Source organism: Ranitomeya variabilis, chromosome 2, assembly GCF_051348905.1.
Source record: "Ranitomeya variabilis isolate aRanVar5 chromosome 2, aRanVar5.hap1, whole genome shotgun sequence".
NCBI lineage: Eukaryota > Metazoa > Chordata > Amphibia > Anura > Dendrobatidae > Ranitomeya > Ranitomeya variabilis.
Window position 1 is genome coordinate 241,832,664 of NC_135233.1, and position 22,684 is coordinate 241,855,347.

Here is a 22,684-nt window from a genome sequence, read left to right on the forward strand (position 1 = left end):
CAGCCAGAAGCTCGAGATGTATGGAGCACTGGCTCACGAATCCCCGACATAGCTTACTATCACCAGCAAACTTTTCTGGAAGCGGGAGACGGGATATAGACGGAGCAGGAGTGGCAGTGGACAAACTGGCTGCAGCTACATTCGCAGCCTGAACAGCGACAGCGACGTCACGTCCACAGCTGAGGTTGTACGCTCTAGAGCCGCCAACCTACCCTCTAGCTGCTGGACGTACCGCTGTAGACGCTGATCGTCCGCCATTTACTAGCCAGACCCTGGCGCTAGTGTACTGTTAGGGCTAGCGGAACGCACCGAGTAAATATAAATGTTTTATTGAAGTAGATGCGTTCGCAGCCCAGGGTCCACCGTGCAGGAGAATCTGCTGCTGGTAAACGGCGGCACTATATGGCGGTATGAACTAGCTCTGTTAATTTCACAGAGTAGCCGAGAAAGCAAAGCTCTGTGTCCTGTTTGACTTCACAGAGGCACAGGCTAACTACCCAAAAGAGAGCAGTCAGTGCTCATGCATGCACACATAACTCCTCGCCGGAGGTGCCAGCATTCTAAGGGCTTATTTTGGCCAGGTCCCTGAATACATACACACACAATCTCCTCGCCGGAGGTGCCAGCATTCTAGAGGCTTATTTCAGCCGGGTCCCTGAACACACACTCACATGACCACACTGGCGCAAAGCACATAACTTTAGAAAGACACTAGCGCATGGCCGTGTGGCCATGCGAGCCTTAAATAGTTGCAGCACGTACAGGACCTTCCTAGGAATACCAATGAGAGGCTGCTACAGAGCCTGCGCACCTACAGGACCTTCCTAGAAAGAAATAGATTAGACTGCAGTATCTGAACATGTGACCCTCGATCTCCACTGAGAGATCTTACCCTGGGCATGCTCAGAACGGGAAAAGCAGGACTTAGTCCCAGAAGCATCTGCTCGCCGCTGCCCAACACTGGCTTCAATGGCAGGAGAAGCAGCAGCAATATTGCCTTGCGCTGGCATGTACTCCGGAGGGCAGAGAATGAACTTCAATCCAATATTGCAGCCAGCATGCAGCCAGCGGGTAAGGAAAGGGTGAATCAAACACCCGAAAACCCCGCCCATATGACCCAAAACTGGTCCCGCCAAATTCAGGTGACAGGTTCCCTTTAAAATAAAAAGGAATAATGAAAGAAAGTCGCTAAAGTTGGTCACTGAATTTATGGAGAGAAGAACTCCTAGTGAAAACGTCTGGTGGAACATGGATCAATCCTACACAGCAATGTATCTTCCTGGTATTGAACAATGATCATTATTGGCATTGGCTTTTTATTAGCACAAATTACATATACCTCCCCAGTTGTGACTCATAACAGGGCTGGACTGCAGAGAACTATACTGTAGGATGTGTATTAGTCTTAAGAAATTCTGAGATTCTCAACTTTTACAATATTTCCACTCCTGAAGGTCTCCCGCAGGAGACATCATCATCATATTTTTATCTTGATTTGCTCTGTTCATAGATAGGAGACATGGCATAGATATTATCTGACCGTTATCCATTTGGCAGTATGCCGGTCATTGTCCAGGGACGTGAAACCATGTTTTACGTTCACCGTAAATCTGCCTTTCTCCACATCTACTAGACATTAGGATTTTCAATAATTACCTGTTTCCAAGGGAGGGGAGCAGCTGCTAAAAGGGGTCAAAGTGAAGGTGACTTGTAGATTGCAAGCGCTTTCTCTGGAGATGTCTGTATAGATTTTTATTTTTCTCTATGGCATACTCTGACATGGTTCTCGTGATTAACAACTGCCTTATCCCTAATATCTTGTGGCTTCTCTGTGGCGAGATCAGAGGATGGAAATTTCTTTATGGTTATCTTATGAAGATGGGGGTGTAATCTACCCATCATTTTTTATGCTGATGCTCATATTCTAGAGATTTACAGGACCCTGGTTCAGATGATCTTGACAATCGTGACCTGGTAGACTTTTCATTTCCAAGTGGAAGGAGACCCTATGAGATTAATGTTGTGTAATATACAGAATTATCTACATGTTACTGGGAGCATGAGAGATTCCTTCCAGGAATACGTTTTATTTAGAATAGTGGCCTTCAACTGTTTCAAAACTACAACTCCCAGCATGCCATCCTATTGGTGCATGCTGGGAGTTGTAGAAAAAAGTTGTAATGCAACTGCAAGGCAGTTGCATGCAACCTCCACCAGGGGGCGCAGGTAAGGGGAAAAAGGTATCCCTCACCGTGAAGCACCACAGTGCAGGGCGCAGAGCGCCACTAGGTGGCGGCAGAGTAGTCAGACAGGCCGGTCAGCAACAAACAGGAAGACGAAGTACCAGAAGTCACAGCAATGCACAGAGACAAGCCAGAAATCAGAACCAGACAGGAAAGGTTAACTCCACCATAACCAAGCCGGGCAGAGAAAAGCAAACGCCCGACCTGGATCATGACAAAAGTCCTATATGTACGTTATACAGTGCTATTATAATGCACAGATAGGAGTGTTACATTAGACTGTAATGTGGGGTCAGGGGCTGCCTGTCCTATATCTTGCAGATGGGACTAATAACATATATGTGCATGGTAGGAAAGGAGATTCTGCATTGTCTGTCTGGAAAAGATCTCATCCTATCTGCTGCCAGAGAAAATCGGTATTATCTGTACTACATTAATTCATTGTTTATTTATGTTGGGGTTATATGTAATATAGTGATGTTGGGAGTTGCAGTGATTCATGTATAGAGAAGAAGAGAATTCTATCAGATCATGTCCAGTACTCCGGTCATGTTGGGAGTTGTAGTGATCTATGTATAAATAGTATAATGATCATGACTAAACATTTAGAAGTTTGGCAATAATTAATCGGATAATTGTAGTAAATTTTCTATCCTCTTTTTGTCTTGTAGGAAGCAGTGAAAGTTCAGAGTTTAGTGAAGAGGTGTCTTCTGTCCTGGACAGGTGAGTCGCTGCGTCTTTATCTGATGCTGCTACACGTAAATGCATATACTGTCCAACTCGTTTGTGTTGGTATGCTAGTCAGAGAACTCATGGTAGCTATCTTCAGACGTTCTACCTGCGTTCTCCCCTCAAACACTACACATACTGGTGGGAGCCAGGATTGCGCTGTATGGTGTCACTGTTACCATCAAGGTTGTTCCATGTGTTTTGTGGTGTTCAGTGTTTTCTGTCCATCTGCCATCACAGGATACCTAGTTCCACTAATGAGGATTAGTAGGGCGCTGAACCTCCAGGCGACTTTAATATGTTTGTTTCTATGAGTCAACTAACAGCCGTAAACTGATTTTATAAATACAGAGCTTATTCTTGTTGTTCTAATTTACAAGCCAGTATTACGCATCTTTAAGACATTACATGGCTTTTGTGCCTTATGCACTCTTAAACGTTAGATAGCTGTTCTGCGAACAGCTTGGGGGGAGCACTCTGTGCTCTATATGACAGAGTCACTGCCGGACTCCATTGGTGGTGGCTTATTCCCTGGAAAACAAAAAGATTGGACACATAAATTCAGCTGGCCGGATCCTTCTATCCCCTGATATCATCAGAAGCTGTAGTTTCTGTATTTTAGCGTTGATATCACTGCCCCCCGCTCATTCCTCCAAAACGCATGAGCGTTCATCATTTTGTTCTGTGAAATACATTATAGATATTTGTGAAATTCCCTGCCAGCTATAAATGCCGTTCAGCATGAGAGATTAATGAATTTCAATTAATTGCAACCATAAACTCAATTGGTGAACATTCACACATCCCCTGGTCTGGGTGGGTTCTCACTGCGTTTATACCTTGGAGGTAACGAGAAGATGTGATCAGCTAGATGGTAGCTGGTGGAATAGTCAGCAAATTATATGCATTACTGGACATGACAGACACAGGGAAGCCCTGCCAATAATATCTGAATCATTTCCCATCCCTCCAAGATATATGCTGCACAGTACAGGAAGCAGATCCTGAGCACTTTCTGCCATCACATGCTAATACTGTATATTATATAGAAACTCCTATCAGTGCAAATCCTGTGTAATCAAATGTGAATATCAGGTCACCCCTCAGGCTGCATTTTATACTATGTGAATTTGTCAATAATAACGCTATATAGCTTTGATTTATTATGATCCCCTGAACCAAGACAATGTCAGCCAAGCCCCTAAAGTTGGGATGTGCAAACATTCAGCTCCTTAGGAACCATAACAAAAAATAAGTAAATGGCTAAAAATAATTAAAAATAAGAAGAGACTGCACCACACTAGTAAGATAGGCGCTAGTGATGAGCGAGTGTGCTTGTTACTCAAGATTTCCGAGCATGCTTGGGTTATCTCCGAGTCTCTTGGGCGTGTTCATAGATTATGTTTGTGTCCCGGCAGCTGCATGATTTGCAGCTGATAGACAACCTGAACACATGCTGGAATTGCCTATTTGTTAGGGAATCCCCACATGTATTCAGGCTGTCTAGCAGTCACAAATCATGTCGCTGCGGGGACTCAAACAATCTACGAGTACGCCGAAGATACTCTGAGAACACCCAAGCATGCTCGGAAATCTCGAGTAACAAGCACATTCGCTCATCACTAATAGGTGCACATCTAGGACTGTTATATAGGTGTATGGTCCATGTAAATGTCTGTGCACTTTGATAAATCCAACTAAGAATCTCCTGCTATTATATACATTCTGAGTGGTGTTATTAAATGGGTTGTACCAAATTGGGAAGTTATCCTCTATCCATAGGATTGGGTATAACTTCCTGATTGCTTGGATATCTGACCTCTGGAACTCGCACCAATCTCAAGAACCTGGAGATGGAGAGGTTATCCATCATGTGCACCTTCACTACATTCATTCTTAATGGGAGCACTGAAGACCATTCGAACACTGCGCTTGGCTATCTCCAGCGGTCACATTAAAAACGAATGGAGCAGAGGTGCACATGATTGGTGGGAGTTCCAGCGATCAGGAAGTTATCCCCTATCCTATGACTAAGGAGATGGCTTAAAACCTTGGTACAACCCCTTTAAAAGAAAGCAAAATCAGATGGATCTTCCTTACATGAGGGTACCTAGGGGGCTGGCCGAGTAGTATTGTTATATGCGTAGAGCTGCATGTTACTTGGGTATGCTTTTTTTGCACCATGCACGGTTTTCGAACTCATGTTTAAATTTGCAAACAGGGGTCGTATGTATGCCACGCTGGGTCCCAACTGGAGGGTCCCGGTACGGAACTCTCCCAGGAGTCGAAGCTGTGTGTACAGGTACATATAGGTGGTGGGTCTATCCTCTTCTATGAATAAAGACTTAAAGTGCAACTTGATACAGCGGAAGCAGCCATGTTTGTTGCCTGAACCATTGCTGCACCATATACTATAACAGCTAGCTGTACAGCAGAGGCACAGAGTAACCTCACGCCTCAGTATTTCACCAGTTTGGATGATGACAATATCTGGTTATGCTGCTGTAATGATGAATTCTTAAGACCAAGATGAGTTGAACATTTTTTATTTCCACAGCACATTTCAGTGCTGAACTGGCATCTTTTTCAAGTGAAAAAAACAATTGCAATGAACTTGTTTTTTTCACTTGAAAAAGATGCTAGTCCAGTGTTGAAATGCGTTGTAAAATAACTGTTTAACTCATCTTTGTCTTAAGGATTCTTCATTATAGCAGCATAACCAGATATTGTGTCATCGTCCAAATTGGTCAACTATCCTGGAGGAGATCATCCCAAGCCTCGAGGCAGCAGCAGCTGGTTTGTTCAGGTGTTAATAGGAGTTGTTCCTGCACACAACCTGCTCACCTTCCTTTTACTTTCCTTTGTGCCCAAAAGGGTATGACCCGATGGTCTTGTTTGCTTCTGTTCCCCTATAGTTTTTCTACCACGCCTCAGCAGTGGCATATACCCATCCTCATGAACTCTGCTTCAGCTGACAATATGGCTGCCTCCAGTATATGTAATCAGCTGGACCTCTCTTGCATGCTTGATTAAGAAACTATCACAATCTGAACTTTCTGTAGTAACCTATTACTACTTGTATTTCTGATTTGCCTTATCTACAGTGATCGCATTCATGCAAGTTTTAGATTGCAACATCATAAAACATTTTTTTACGTTAATATATAAAGGTTTTTATAAAACGGGATAAACCCCTGTGAGGCTAAAAATGAAAACCGTCCTACTTATTATTACAATATTTTACAAAAAAAAAGTTGAAAAAAAAAATATCTTTTGTTGCGAATAACATTGGGTCCAGACGTGATTGATCATTTCCAGTGACATTTGGCTGTGAATCTGCAATGAATTTAGGCTACTTTCACACTTGCGTTTGTAGCAGCTGCAGAGGGCTGCGGACTTCCTCCGTGAAGCCCCGCCCTCCGCCGCTAGCTCCGCCTATTTCCGCATGCGTCGTTTTGACGATGCGGAAGAAAAAAATTGCTACAAGCTGCATCCTACGCTGGTCTCCGCATCGTCAAAACGACGCATGCGGAAGCATTCGCATACTGCGGCACGACCTGTGTACCTAATGTTAAATATAGGTACACAGGCCGCATGCCGGCCGCATGCAGAAATAGGCGGAGCTAGCGGCGGAGGGCGGGGCTTCACGGAGGAAGTCCCCAGCCCTCCACAGCTGCTACAAACGCAAGTGTGAAACCGGCCTTAGATGTGCTGCAGAAGCAAAGTCTCCTTACTACATTACAAAGGGTGAGATCTGTGCTGCACACTGGCTATTTCTGGACCTACCGTAACCCAAATATTGTAACTTCAAAATTAGGTGATGTTTGAGCTGAGGTGAATGAAATAATAGCAGTTATCACTCTTTATTTCACTGCTATTATTCCACGTAATTAGCTTGTCATTGTATCTCTATAGTTTCTTTATGAAGGAAACATTTTGAATCATTGACAAAGAACAGAATGAAAAATAAAAGCAGTGAAATGATTGGCTGCAATGTATAAAACTGTGGTTAAAGGGGTATTCAGCATCTCAGACAGATATTGCATTATCAATAAGATATGACAGAAATGCTTTAAAATAAACATGCGCTGCTTCGTCCTTTTATGTGTATCATAATCTGAAAATAGCCAGGCAGACGAGGGTTCTGCTATTTTTGGAATTCCCATTTAAGTACAGCGAGCAGTGCATGCATAGCTTACCCTACATCCCTATTGAGGTTGGAACCTCAGCTTTACAAAAGAAAATGAGGTCAGACTGTAAGTCTTGCTGCGGTGTTAATTTATTTTGGTCAATCAAAGGAGTCAAAAACAGATCTCATCCAAAGTTTCGACCGGGGACGGTTTTTGTCAAGGACATCTGAAGTGCGTGAAATTGCAAGATAGAATATACAGTGTTTCAGATGATATATACAAAGAAATATGTACAAAAATGATAAATAATAAATACATTAATCAAATAGGGAGGGTGTTGGGGCAGGGAACAATGAGCAAAAGGTCTAGTGGAGACTAAATCACTATCACCTCTTGGAGGTGCAGGTAGGCAGAAATCTACAGAAATAATCATCTCCTTCTATGATGTGCATTTTCTGGAGTAGAAATAGTAAATCTGAAAACCTGGATAGAGGGAGCTAAAGGGAAGTGGCAGGGGAGGAAAGGATTGAAGCAGAGACATATCTAGAGGATTGGAAGACAAGCACTGCTAATAGAGACACAGACTGGACAGCTGATTACTGTATATAGGGGTAATGTACATATAATAGAGACACAGACTGGACAGCTGATTACTCTATATAGGGGTAACGTACATATAATAGAGACACAGACTGGACAGCTTATGACTGTATATAGGGGTAATGTACATATAATAGAGACACAGACTGGACAGCTTATGACTATATAGGGGTAACGTTCATATAATAGAGTCAGACTGGACAGCTTATGACTATATAGGGGTAATGTACATATAATAGAGACAGACTGGACAGCTGATTACTGTATATAGGGGTAATGTACATATAATAGAGACACAGACTGGACAGCTTATGACTATATAGGGGTAACGTACATATAATAGAGACAGACTGGACAGCTGATTACTGTATATAGGGGTAATGTACATATAATAGAGACACAGACTGGACTGCTTATGACTATATAGGGGTAATGTACATATAATAGAGACAGACTGGACAGCTGATTACTGTATATAGGGGTAATGTACATATAATAGAGACACAGACTGGACAGCTTATGACTATATAGGGGTAACGTACATATAATAGAGACAGACTGGACAGCTGATTACTGTATATAGGGGTAATGTACATATAATAGAGACACAGACTGGACAGCTGATTACTGTATATAGGGGTAAGGTACATATAATAGAGACACAGACTGGACAGCTGATTACTGTATATAGGGGTAACGTACATATAATAGAGACACAGACTGAACAGCTTATGACTGTATATAGGGGTAATGTACATATAATAGAGATACAGACTGGACAGCTTATGACTGTATATAGGGGTAATGTACATATAATAGAGACAGACTGGACAGCTGATTACTGTATATAGGGGTAATGTACATATAATAGAGACACAGACTGGACAGCTTATGACTATATAGGGGTAACGTACATATAATAGAGACAGACTGGACAGCTGATTACTGTATATAGGGGTAATGTACATATAATAGAGACACAGACTGGACAGCTGATTACTGTATATAGGGGTAATGTACATATAATAGAGACACAGACTGGACAGCTTATGACTGTATATAGGGGTAATGTACATATAATAGAGACACAGACTGGACAGCTTATGACTGTATATAGGGGTAACGTACATATAATAGAGACAGACTGGACAGCTTATGACTATATAGGGGTAACGTACATATAATAGAGACAGACTGGACAGCTTATGACTGTATATAGCGGTAACGTACATATAATAGAGACACAGACTGAACAGCTTATGACTGTATATAGGGGTAATGTACATATAATAGAGACACAGACTGGACAGCTTATGACTGTATATAGGGGTAATGTACATATAATAGAGACAGACTGGACAGCTGATTACTGTATATAGGGGTAATGTACATATAATAGAGACACAGACTGGACTGCTTATGACTGTATATAGGGGTAATGTACATATAATAGAGACACAGACTGGACAGCTTATGACTGTATATAGGGGTAGCGTACATATAATAGAGACACAGACTGGACAGCTTATGACTATATAGGGGTAACGTACATATAATAGAGACAGACTGGACAGCTTATGACTGTATATAGCGGTAACGTACATATAATAGAGACACAGACTGAACAGCTTATGACTGTATATAGGGGTAACGTACATATAATAGAGACACAGACTGGACAGCTGATTACTGTATATAGGGGTAATGTACATATAATAGAGACACAGACTGGACAGCTGATTACTGTATATAGGGGTAAGGTACATATAATAGAGACACAGACTGGACAGCTGATTACTGTATATAGGGGTAACGTACATATAATAGAGACACAGACTGAACAGCTTATGACTGTATATAGGGGTAATGTACATATAATAGAGATACAGACTGGACAGATTATGACTGTATATAGGGGTAATGTACATATAATAGAGACAGACTGGACAGCTGATTACTGTATATAGGGGTAATGTACATATAATAGAGACACAGACTGGACAGCTTATGACTATATAGGGGTAACGTACATATAATAGAGACAGACTGGACAGCTGATTACTGTATATAGGGGTAATGTACATATAATAGAGACACAGACTGGACAGCTGATTACTGTATATAGGGGTAATGTACATATAATAGAGACACAGACTGGACAGCTTATGACTGTATATAGGGGTAATGTACATATAATAGAGACACAGACTGGACAGCTTATGACTGTATATAGGGGTAACGTACATATAATAGAGACAGACTGGACAGCTTATGACTATATAGGGGTAACGTACATATAATAGAGACAGACTGGACAGCTTATGACTGTATATAGCGGTAACGTACATATAATAGAGACACAGACTGAACAGCTTATGACTGTATATAGGGGTAATGTACATATAATAGAGACACAGACTGGACAGCTTATGACTGTATATAGGGGTAATGTACATATAATAGAGACAGACTGGACAGCTGATTACTGTATATAGGGGTAATGTACATATAATAGAGACACAGACTGGACTGCTTATGACTGTATATAGGGGTAATGTACATATAATGGAGACACAGACTGGACAGCTTATGACTATATAGGGGTAACGTACATATAATAGAGACAGACTGGACAGCTTATGACTGTATATAGCGGTAACGTACATATAATAGAGACACAGACTGAACAGCTTATGACTGTATATAGGGGTAACGTACATATAATAGAGACACAGACTGGACAGCTGATTACTGTATATAGGGGTAATGTACATATAATAGAGACACAGACTGGACAGCTGATTACTGTATATAGGGGTAAGGTACATATAATAGAGACACAGACTGGACAGCTGATTACTGTATATAGGGGTAACGTACATATAATAGAGACACAGACTGAACAGCTTATGACTGTATATAGGGGTAATGTACATATAATAGAGATACAGACTGGACAGCTTATGACTGTATATAGGGGTAATGTACATATAATAGAGACAGACTGGACAGCTGATTACTGTATATAGGGGTAATGTACATATAATAGAGACACAGACTGGACAGCTTATGACTGTATATAGGGGTAGCGTACATATAATAGAGACACAGACTGGACAGCTTATGACTATATAGGGGTAACGTACATATAATAGAGACAGACTGGACAGCTTATGACTGTATATAGCGGTAACATACATATAGTAGAGACACAGACTGAACAGCTTATGACTGTATATAGGGGTAACGTACATATAATAGAGACACAGACTGGACAGCTGATTACTGTATATAGGGGTAATGTACATATAATAGAGACACAGACTGGACAGCTGATTACTGTATATAGGGGTAAGGTACATATAATAGAGACACAGACTGGACAGCTGATTACTGTATATAGGGGTAACGTACATATAATAGAGACACAGACTGGACAGCTTATGACTATATAGGGGTAATGTACATATAATAGAGACACAGACTGGACAGCTGATTACTGCATATAGGGGTAATGTACATATAATAGAGACACAGACTGGACAGCTGATTACTCTATATAGGGGTAACGTACATATAATAGAGACACAGACTGGACAGCTTATGACTGTATATAGGGGTAACGTACATATAATAGAGACACAGACTGGACAGCTGATTACTGTATATAGGGGTAATCTACATATAATAGAGACACAAACTGGACAGCTGATTACTGTATATAGGGGTAATGTACATATAATAGAGACACAGACTGGACAGCTGATTACTGTATATAGGGGTAATGTACACATAAGGTCGGTTTCACATTAGCGCTTCAAGGAGCTGTGGAGGGCTGCTGACTTCCTCCGTGAAGCCCCGCCCTCGGCCGCACCTCCGCCGCTAGCTCTGCCTACTTCTGCATGCGGCCTGCGTACCTATCTTTAACATTAGGAACGCAGGTCGTGCGGCTGTATGCGGATGCTTCCACATGCGTCGTTTTGACGATGCGGCGACCAGCGTAGGATGCAGCTTGTAGCAATTTCTTTTTTTCTCTGCATCGTCAAAACGACGCATGCGGAAGCATCCGCATACAGCCGCACGACCTGCGTACCTAATGTTAAAGATATGTACGAAGACCGCATGCAGAAGTAGGCAGAGCTAGCGGCGGAGGTGCGGCCGTGGGCGGGGCTTCACAGAGGAAGTCCGCAGCCCTCCGCAGCTCCTCCAAACGCTAGTGTGAAACTAGCCTAGTAGAGACACAGACTGGACCCTCCCTCTCTGGCTGTACCTCATTCTTCAGATAGATGTTAGTCCCAGCTGAGCATCCTGCGTCTGTCTAACATTTATGGCATATACTGTGCCATATATGAGTGCAGAGTCCGTATCACAGCTACAACACCCAGGCTCTTCATCCATCTGCTGAACAGAACATAGACCACCATAGATCACTGTGGCCACCTAAGTTTAGTGCAGAAACGCAGGCGTCTGGGTATTTTGCTGTATCTTCTGAAACTACCAATGGAGCTTCAGTATTGGGAACAGCTTACCTCTTCTTAGCTTACTGCTATACCAAACCATTGCGGACACCCTTTCCCATAGCAGGAATGGGGGGCTCTATATGTGCATTCATTTAAACAATGTGAGGTAAAAGAAAGGATGTGAAAACTAATCAATTTGCAGAATTTGATCTGGAGTACCACACAATTCTGACGTGTGATTCTGCCTGTTCTGCTTTAGTCAGTTTGTATCTTATTTGCATATTGGGAGATATTTAGTATCAGATTTATCATAAATCAAAGTGTATCACCGGCCACCCTGTAATCTGTGCCCCATGACAATGTAACTGTTTTCTATTAAGTTTTTCAAATCTTGACAAAATCTAATACCGTCCTGTTTCCTAACCCTCCGTCCTTGTCCTGCTAATGTTTGTTTTGTCGCTGACTACATGGTCACACAAGTCTGATATGTTCCATTGTTACTCTTCCTACATTAATGATATGTGGACATGTTTCACGTAGGATCTAAGCATCTTTACGGGCAAAATAATGTTTGTGGTCACCTCATCACTTGGGTGCTGTTACCCCTTTTTACATTCTTACTAACATTTAGGGTATGTTCACACATGGCTGATACACTGCGTATTTGCTTACCATATATCTTATCACTTCCACACCACCTAACAGTGCAGCTTTTCACCTCATTGTGGCTTTTCAAGACAATGAACGGATTTACCAATCCAGTCAAAAAGTCAAGGTCCCCATTCGCATTAAATAGAAGTCAACCAAACAATCGGCTCAGTTTGGAAATCCAACATGATGGATACGGTACTTCTCTCCCCAAACATCATTTGTCAGGAAGAGTCAAGCATCCTACCTACACATTAAACTGGCGGAAAATCTCAACGATATTGGCGGGTTTGGACAACTTTAGTCTAATGTATATGTGGGGGCCTTAAAGGGAACCTGTCACCCCCCCAGGCGTTTGAAACTAAAAGCCACCTTGTGCAGCAGTAATGCTGCATTCTGACAAGGTGGCTCTTTTAGTTATTGGTGCTGTAACTGCAGAAATAATCAGTTTTGTAATTTGTCCTAAATACCTTTCTTCAGTCCTGGAGGCAGGCCTTTCCCCCCTGCTGCAGACGCCACACAGCCGTCACTCAAGTCTTCTTGGCGCCGGGCGCCGCCTCCTCACCGCTGTTTTGAAATCAGCCTGCGCTCTTTTGTCATGCCTTGGGCAGGCGCAGTTAGCGCTGCCCGTCCTCTGTGCTCATATGCAGTCTAGCTGACTGCGCCTGTGCGGTCGCCCTGCCTATGAATCCCAGCCCCGGAGTGTGAATAAATCAGGAGACACTGCGGGGCCGGGATTCACAGGCAGGGCGGCTGCACAGGCAGTTACAGCACCAGTAACTAAAAGAGCCACCTTGTCAGAATGCAGCATTACTGCTGCACAAGGTGGCTCTTTTAGTTTCAAACACCTGGGGGGGGGGGGTGACAGGTTCCCTTTAAAAGCCCCCATTCACAATAGATTAAAGTTGGCTAAACCTGTCGATATCGGGGAAGATGAGTATCAAACTGCTTGAATTTTAATGTTCAATCCTTTTGTAAGCAGCTGCAGAGGGACAAATATATGAAGGGGACAAAGGTGTCGGGTAGAAAGTTCTCGCTACTGAAGATTGACATTTCAGACCAGTGGCTCGGTTTCTCTGCTCCTCTGAACTGTGTTGCTAGCATCACTGCTAGCATCGGAGGAGAAGTAGAGGGAATCAAGCTGGCCAGATTCAGCAATCCAGACAGATTTAGAGTGGCGCTTGTTAGCAAGAACTTGTAGCCTAAAAGACCTAAAGCTGCACACTATAGAATTGAAAATCCCTCTGTTTTTGTAGATTTTTAATAAAAGGTCAATCACAAAGTTATAAGCACTATGTTATTTTAACCATTAAAGAGAACCTGTTAGCAGGATTGTGCACAGTAACCTACAAACAGTGTCAGGTCGGCGCCGTTATACTGATTAAAGTGACACCTTGGTTGATGAAATCCGTCTTGTTTAAACTTTATTTTCAGTGTTCAGTTAATGATCTGCCCGTGCTCTGGGGCAGTCTGTCGGGGGTCTTCATGTCGTGCTCTGATATGTATGACTTCTGACAAGTCACTGATCCCTCAGTGACCGCCACCTATATACAGTGGGGCAAAAAAGTATTTAGTAATTCAGCAATAGTGCAAGTTCCACCACTTAAAAAGATGAGAGGCGTCTGTAATTTACATCATAGGTAGACCTCAACTATGGGAGACAAACTGAGAAAAAAAAATCCAGAAAATCACATTGTCTGTTTTTTTTATCATTTTATTTGCATATTATGGTGGAAAATAAGTATTTGGTCAGAAACAAAATTTCATCTCAATACTTTGTAATATATCCTTTGTTGGCAATGACAGAGGTCAAACGTTTTCTGTAAGTCTTCACAAGGTTGCCACACACTGTTGTTGGTATGTTGGCCCATTCCTCCATGCAGATCTCCTCTAGAGCAGTGATGTTTTTGGCTTTTCGCTTGGCAACACGGACTTTCAATTCCCTCCAAAGGTTTTCTATAGGGTTGAGATCTGGAGACTGGCTAGGCCACTCCAGGACCTTGAAATGCTTCTTACGAAGCCACTCCTTCGTTGCCCTGGCGGTGTGCTTTGGATCATTGTCATGTTGAAAGACCCAGCCACGTTTCATCTTCAGTGCCCTTGCTGATGGAAGGAGGTTTGCACTCAAAATCTCACGATGGCCCCATTCATTCTTTCATGTACCCGGATCAGTCGTCCTGGCCCCTTTGCAGAGAAACAGCCCCAAAGCATGATGTTTCCACCACCATGCTTTACAGTAGGTATGGTGTTTAATGGATGCAACTCAGTATTCTTTTTCCTCCAAACACGACAAGTTGTGTTTCTACCAAACAGTTCCAGTTTGGTTTCATCAGACCATAGGACATTCTCCGAAAACTCCTCTGGATCATCCAAATGCTCTCTAGCAAACTTCAGACGGGCCCGGACATGTACTGGCTTAAGCAGTGGGACACGTCTGGCACTGCAGGATCTGAGTCCATGGTGGCGTAGTGTGTTACTTATGGTAGGCCTTGTTACATTGGTCCCAGCTCTCTGCAGTTCATTCACTAGGTCCCCCCGCGTGGTTCTGGGATTTTTGCTCACCGTTCTTGTGATCATTCTGACCCCACGGGGTGGGATTTTGCGTGGAGCCCCAGATCGAGGGAGATTATCAGTGGTCTTGAATGTCTTCCATTTTCTAATTATTGCTCCCACTGTTGATTTCTTCACTCCAAGCTGGTTGGCTATTGCAGATTCAGTCTTCCCAGCCTGGTGCAGGGCTACAATTTTGTTTCTGGTGTCCTTTGACAGCTCTTTGGTCTTCACCATAGTGGAGTTTGGAGTCAGACTGTTTGAGGGTGTGCACAGGTGTCTTTTTATACTGATAACAAGTTTAAACAGGTGCCATTACTACAGGTAATGAGTGGAGGAAAGAGGAGACTCTTAAAGAAGAAGTTACAGGTCTGTGAGAGCCAGAAATCTTGATTGTTTGTTTCTGACCAAATACTTATTTTCCACCATAATATGCAAATAAAATGATAAAAAAACAGACAATGTGATTTTCTGGATTTTTTTTTCTCAGTTTGTCTCCCATAGTTGAGGTCTACCTATGATGTAAATTACAGACGCCTCTCATCTTGTTAAGTGGTGGAACTTGCACTATTGCTGAATGACTAAATACTTTTTTGCCCCACTGTATATATTAAATCCTCTGCTGCAGGCAGGCACTGCCAGCTGTGCCTGCACTGCAGAATGATCGCATATATAATATGCATTTAATTCTTTTATTTGATGGGATCCATAAATTCATTAAAAAAATCAGTATGAAAATGGCCTCTGCCGCACCTACGCAGTAGCAGCTATCGGCGATCCAGTAGCTGCTACTGCGCAGGTGGCACCATTGTGCTAGAGGGAAAAAAAATTGCCTTCTCCAAGATGGCGCATACGCAGTAGCATCTATCGGACTCCTAGAGCAAAAAAAATTGTCTCAACTAAAATGGCGCCGGCCATGCCTGCGCAGTAGAATATATCGGCGATCTGATAGATGTGGCAGCGCCATCTTGGAGGAGGCAATTTTTTTTCTCTAGCAAGATGGCGCCATCTGCCCAGTACCAGCTATCGAATCGCCAATAGCTGCCAATGCACAGGCACGGCCACAGCTTTTTTTTTAATTTAATTAATTTATGTATACCATCAAAGAAAATGATTAAATACATATTATAGATGCAATCATGCTGCAGTGCAGGTGGCAGTGCCTGCCTGCAGAAGGGGATTTTTTATTTTTCAATATGTATAAAATATTCATTATGTAAACTAGGGCGCCGGTCACTGAGGGATCAGTGGCTTATCAGAAGCCATACAGATGAATACCTAATTCGAGCACCGTTTGAAGACCCCCCCCCCCCCCCCCCCCCACAGACTGCCCCGGAGCACGATCATATCATTAACACAACACTGAACGTATAGATTAAACAACCACCACAAGATGGATTTAATCAACCAAGGTATAGTTGTAATCAGTATAACAGCGCCAACCTGACACTATCTGTAGGTTACTCAGCACAATCCTGCTGACCGGTTCCCTTTAAAGGGGTTGCTCGGTCTCAGAAGCAAAGTCACAGTATGTGACTACAGACTGCTGAATTGAGACAGTCTGCATTGCTCACACTATATAGAAAAAGAAAATGACGAACGGCTTCACAGGAGCGCCAAGCTGGTGTTAGGAGTGGTTAAAACGGAAGATACGCTGCAGCTCCAGCCAGATGCCTTGCAAGAGGATCAAACAAGAAGGGACAAAAAAACGGTCATAGGAGCGCTCGCATGCGAGAGGGTGAGTTGATATAAAATCTTAGTTTATTAGTTTCCATAACGTGTTTCAAAGAATAGCTCCGTCTTCCTCAGGTGGCAGTTATAGCCACCTGAGGAAGACCAAGCTATTTCGTTGAAACGTGTTGTGGAATCTAATAAATGAAGATTTTATATCAGCGCACCATCTCGCATGCGCTCCTATGACTGTTCTTTTGTCCCTTCTGCATTGCTCACACTGTCACAATTCACCTATATGCCCCCTTGTGAGTGAGCGGTCACATTACCGCATTTTGTGGTTATGTGTCAACTAGTCTGATCCCGGTTCTCTCAGTAGAAGAGAATTGATAGCAGCGCAGATCACATACATACCGTCACATGACCGCCCATTTGCACGAAGCATACAGAGGAATCATGATAGTGTGCGCTTTGCAAACTGTCACGATGCAACAGTTTGTAGTCTGAGTGACTGCACACATTGGTTTTTAGACCAACCCACCCTTATTAATGTGCCTGTCGTAACTGAATTGAACCATTGTTGGCCAAGCAGTTTTCCATTTTCCTTTCCAGTGGCACAAAGTGATAATTTTTTTATTGTCTTCAGGGGTTTTTCAGGACAGAATGGGAGACAGCGTTATCTGTCTGTGGTGGCGCTTTGTGTATGGACCTTGTGAACTAGATATTTTTTTAAACTGCAGAGTCATTTCACTAAAACGGTTTTTCCCAAATTACTGTAATTGAGTTATACATGAATTAGCCATAATATTAAAACCACTGACAAGGCAATTGAACAACGTTTATTATCTCGGCGGCGGGATATACACGACAGACAGCGAACAGAGAAGCAGACTTAAGAGATCAATGAAACACAGTCTGTGCATGTTCGAGTCCAGGAGATCTGCAGCCAGTCTGGACATCGCAGTCCGTACTTTGATGCATTTCATGGAAGTCTAAATTTGTCTTTAGTATCTAAGGTAAATTATGATAACTAGATAGCAGTGATGCCTGTGGGGAGAGAAGACTAGCCCGTCTGGTCCCGAAGAAGAGATACTGTAACATAAATTGTTGTGATAGAAATGGGTCAGAACACTGAAAGCTGCACAGCTTACAACCCCTGACCAACAAAATTACCTAAAATACGCACATGATCATCAGAACTAGACCATGGAGGAGGGTAACCTGGTCTATTGAATCATGTGTTACGTCATGAGAAAGAGATGGCGATAGGAAGAAAACATTCCGGTGGAGCCAGGTGACGGGGCAATGTTCTGCTGGGAAACATCGGGTCCTGGCATCATGTGATATGTACCACCTACCTAAACATTGTACACACCAAGTACCCCCCTTGGTGGGAGCAGGATCTCAAAATGGCAATACCTCTTTCAGCAGGATAATGCCCCTGCCACACTTCAAAAACTGATCAGGAATGGGAAAACATGACAGAGATTGATCATCTGGTGAATGTGCACATAAAACAAGTCAGATTCATGGAGGCCACACCAAGCAATTTACAGGATTAATATGGTCCAGTAAGGACAGGATGTCTTCAGAGGTCAGCGGAGTCCATGCCTGGACGGCTCACAGTTATTTGGGCAGCACAAGGGAAATATCGCACACTATTAAGTGGTTTCAATTTTATGGGTTATGGTGGCATGTAAATACGGATATACAGGGTCCCACCTATCCCCAGAATGGCCCAGTCTTGAAGCCAGCTGTTCATGGTCATTAAAATATGTAGAGGAAGAGCATTCAGCTGTTTCTGTACCTCCTGCTCATATCTATAAACTTTGTTACTACACTTGCCCCAAAGACAACTGAGACTAAACCGCCCCACTAATGGGATGCAAAAAAATAGATGGTAATAGTAGCACTAAAATGGCTTATTATTTCCAATGGTTCAAGAATGTAGCACTTGGAGTGAAGGCGGTGAGGTGCAGCGCCAGAGAATATGCGTGGTACACCTAGGGAACCGGGAAAGGGGAAAGATAAAAACATGAAGGTTATGTTGGTGCGCTGCCAATGATCTCAGTGATGATGTTGTAATTTAAATACCTTTAATTTGTGATTCAAAATCATAAACCAGTTTTCGGCACCTGATGAAGGCTCCAGTCCAGAGCCGATAACAGGTTTGTGATTTTGAATCTTGCTGTGGCATGTAAAAGTTTGAGCACCCCTGGTCAAAATTACGGTTATTGTGAACAGTTAAGCAAGTTGAAAATGAAATGATCTCTAAAAGGCTTAAAGTTAAAGATGACACCTTTCCTTTGTATTTTAGGCAAAAAAAATATATATTTCATTTTTACATTTTAAAAATTACAAAAAGGAAAACGGGTTTAGGATCCTTATCCATTTGTAGAAGCCATCCTCTTTTCAACTTCTGCTTATTTACAGATGGTGTTATGTTTGCATCAATAATTTGTTGAAATTTCATTGGATCCATTCTGCTACACAATCCCAAAGCATGATTCATCCACCACCATGCTTAATGGTTGGTGAGAAGTCTTTATCTCGAAATTCTGTGCCCTTTTTTCTCCACACATACCTGTGATCACTGTGGTCAAAGAGTTCTATTTTAACCTCATCGGTCCACAGGACTTGTTTCCAAAATGAATCAGGATTGTTTAGATGTTCTTTTGCATACTTTTGATGCTGAATTTTATGGTTAGGACACAGAAGAGGTTTTCTTCTGATGATTTTTCAATGAAGGCCATATTTGTGCAGGTGTCTCTGAACAGTTGAACAATGTACCACAACTCCAGAGTCTGCTAAACCTTTATGAAGATCTTTTGCAGTTAAGCGGGGGTTCCGATTTGTCTCTAGCAATCCTGTGAGCAGTTATCATTGAAATTTTGCTTGGTCTTCCAGACCTCATCTTGACCTCCACTGTTCCTGCTAACTGCCATTTTTTAATTAATAAATCTTTTTACTCAAACTGAGTAAATGGCAACTTGAAAACGCTTTGCTATCTTCTTATTCAATTCTCCTACTTGGTTTGCCTCAATCATTTTCGGAGTGCTAGGCAGCTGCTTAGAAGAACCCATGATTGCTATTTTTGGCACAAGGTTAGAGGAAGCTAGGTTTTTACAAAACTGGGAAATTTGCATCACCTGACCTTTCCTAACAACGACAGTGAACAAGCAATAACCCTAACAGGGCTTTTAAGGTCTGAAACACCTTGGTCAAAGTTATCTGAGCACATGGATCTCCATGGGTGCCCAAACTTTTACTTTTTGTAATTTTTAAAATATAAAAAAATAAAATAGATTTCCTTTGTATTTTTGGCAAAAAATACATGTCATCTTTAACTTTAGGCCTTTTAGAGATCATTTCATCAACTTGACTGACTTCAAAATATCAGTAATTTTGACCAGGGGTGCCCAAACTTTAACATGCCACTGTAAATAAAAGGTATTTATTTATTTTCATTGGCAATGCACCAACAAAACCTTCATGTTTTTATCCATTAATGAGATGGGAAGAGGGAAATCCTAGCAGACACCAGTCTGTTTGTAATCTGTTTTCTTGACTAAAGGTACCTTCACACTAAGCGACTTTACAACGATAACGATAGCGATCCATGACGTTGCAGTGTCCTGGATAGCGATATCGTTGTGTTTGACACGCAGCAGCGATCAGGATCCCGCTGTGAGATCGCTGGTCGTTGCTGAAAGTCCAGAACTTTATTTCGTCGCTGGATCTCCCGCTGACATCGCTGAATCGGTGTGTGTGACACCGATCCAGCGATGTCTTCACTGGTAACCAGGGTAAACATCGGGTTACTAAGCGCAGGGCCGCGCTTAGTAACCCGATGTTTACCCTGGTTACCATTGTAAAAGTAAAAAAAAAAAACACATACTCACATTCCGGTGCCCGGCGTCCGTTTCCCTGCACTCCTCCTGCATCCTGTGTAAGTGCCGGCCGTAAAGCAGAGCGGTGACGTCACCGCTCTGCTCTGTGGGAGATGCCGGAGATGTTCGGCGCTGACACAGGATGCAGGAGGAGTGCAGGGAAGCGGACACCGGGCACCGGAATGTGAGTATGTGTTTTTTTTTTTTTTACTTTTACAATGGTAACCAGGGTAAACATCGGGTTACTAAGCGCGGCCCTGCACTTAGTAACCCGATGTTTACCCTGGTTACCAGGGGACTTCGGCATCGTTGGTCGCTGGAGAGCCGTCTGTGTGACAGCTCTCCAGCGACCACACAGCGACTAAACAGCGACGCTGCAGCGATCGGCATCGTTGTCTGTATCGCTGCAGCGTCGCTTAGTGTGAAGGTACCTTAATTGTACAACCCTCCTTTCCTTGTGACACTGGCAGAATCCTACAATTTCAGTGATACATTTATTGTATTATATTTTGTCTCTTCTCTATACTTAAGTTGTCCAGTGCAGCCTTTTTAGCACACATGTATTGTGTATTTATCTTTCAGCTCCACACGCTCTGAATGTACCAGTGCCTGGATACAGACAGGAGTGGCCCGGGGGCGGTGAGTACGATCATTACTAATGTTGAAAGAAGAGCGACCCACATTACAGATTTAGGGTAGATTCACACATCAACAAAACACAGACTCTTGTTCGGATTGCGATACCCGGCCAGACCATTAGGTCTCCTAACTTGACCTATATACCTACAGTGGGGAAAATAACTATTTGATACACTGCCGATTTTGCAGTTTTCCCAACAACAAAAAATGGAGATGTCTGTAACTTTTATCATAGGTACAATTCAACTGTAAGAGACAGAACCTTAAAAAAATCCAGAAAATCACAATGTATGGTTTTTAAATAATTAATTTGCATTTTATTGCATGAATTAAGTATTTGATACAATAGAAAAACAGAACTTAATAATTGGTTCAGAAACCTTTGTTTGCAATTACAGAGGTCAGACGCTTCCTTTAGTTCTTCACCAAGTTCGCACACACTGCAGCTGGGATTTTAACCCACTTTTCCATACAGATCTTCTCCAGATCTTTCAGGTTTTGGGGCTGTTGCTGGGCAACATTACGTTACAGCACCCTCCAAAGATTTTCTATTGGGTTCAGGTCTGGAAACTGGCTAGGCCACTCCAGGACCTTGAAATGCGGAGCCACTCCTTAGTTGCCCTGGCATTGTGTTTTGGGTAATTGTCATGCTGGAAGACCCAACTTCAATGATATTACTGAGGAAAGGATGTTGTTGGCCAAAATTCCACTATACATGAACAGCAAGTGGAGTTGACACCAAAAAGTTATCTTTTGGTCTCATCTGATCACATGACCTTCTCCCATGCCTCCTCTGGATCATCCAGATGGTCATTGGCGAACTTCAAACAGGCCTGGACATGTGCTAGTGTGAGCAGGGGGACCTTGCGTGCCCTGCAGAATTTTAACCCATGACGGCGTACTGTGTTACTTACGAAAACGTTTGCAACTGTAGTCCCAGCTGTCTTCAAGTCATTAACCAAGTTCTCCCAGTTCTGGACCGATTCCTGACCTTTCTAAGAATCATCCTCACCCCCACGAGGCGAGATCTTGCATGGGGCCCCAGACTGAGGAAAATTGACAGTCATCTTGTGTTTCTTCCATTTTCTAATAACTGTGTCAACAGTTGTTGCCTTCTCACCAAG

General features: G+C 42.6%; 1 protein-coding gene across 33 annotated transcripts in view; it reads left to right on the plus strand.

Annotated features, from left to right (window-relative positions):
- Positions 1–22,684, plus strand: part of RALGPS1 (Ral GEF with PH domain and SH3 binding motif 1) — a 1,054,187-nt gene that overhangs the window by 941,267 nt on the left and 90,236 nt on the right. For 22 of the 33 annotated variants that reach the window (XM_077284283.1, XM_077284266.1, XM_077284294.1 and 19 more), the window contains 3 exons: positions 2,915–2,966; positions 5,194–5,274; positions 21,504–21,560. In XM_077284283.1, coding sequence (XP_077140398.1) covers positions 2,915–2,966; positions 5,194–5,274; positions 21,504–21,560 — 190 coding nt within the window. The remainder of the gene's footprint in view (positions 1–2,914; positions 2,967–5,193; positions 5,275–21,503; positions 21,561–22,684) is intronic. The other 11 variants (XM_077284285.1, XM_077284286.1, XM_077284296.1 and 8 more) reach the window with 1 other exon arrangement.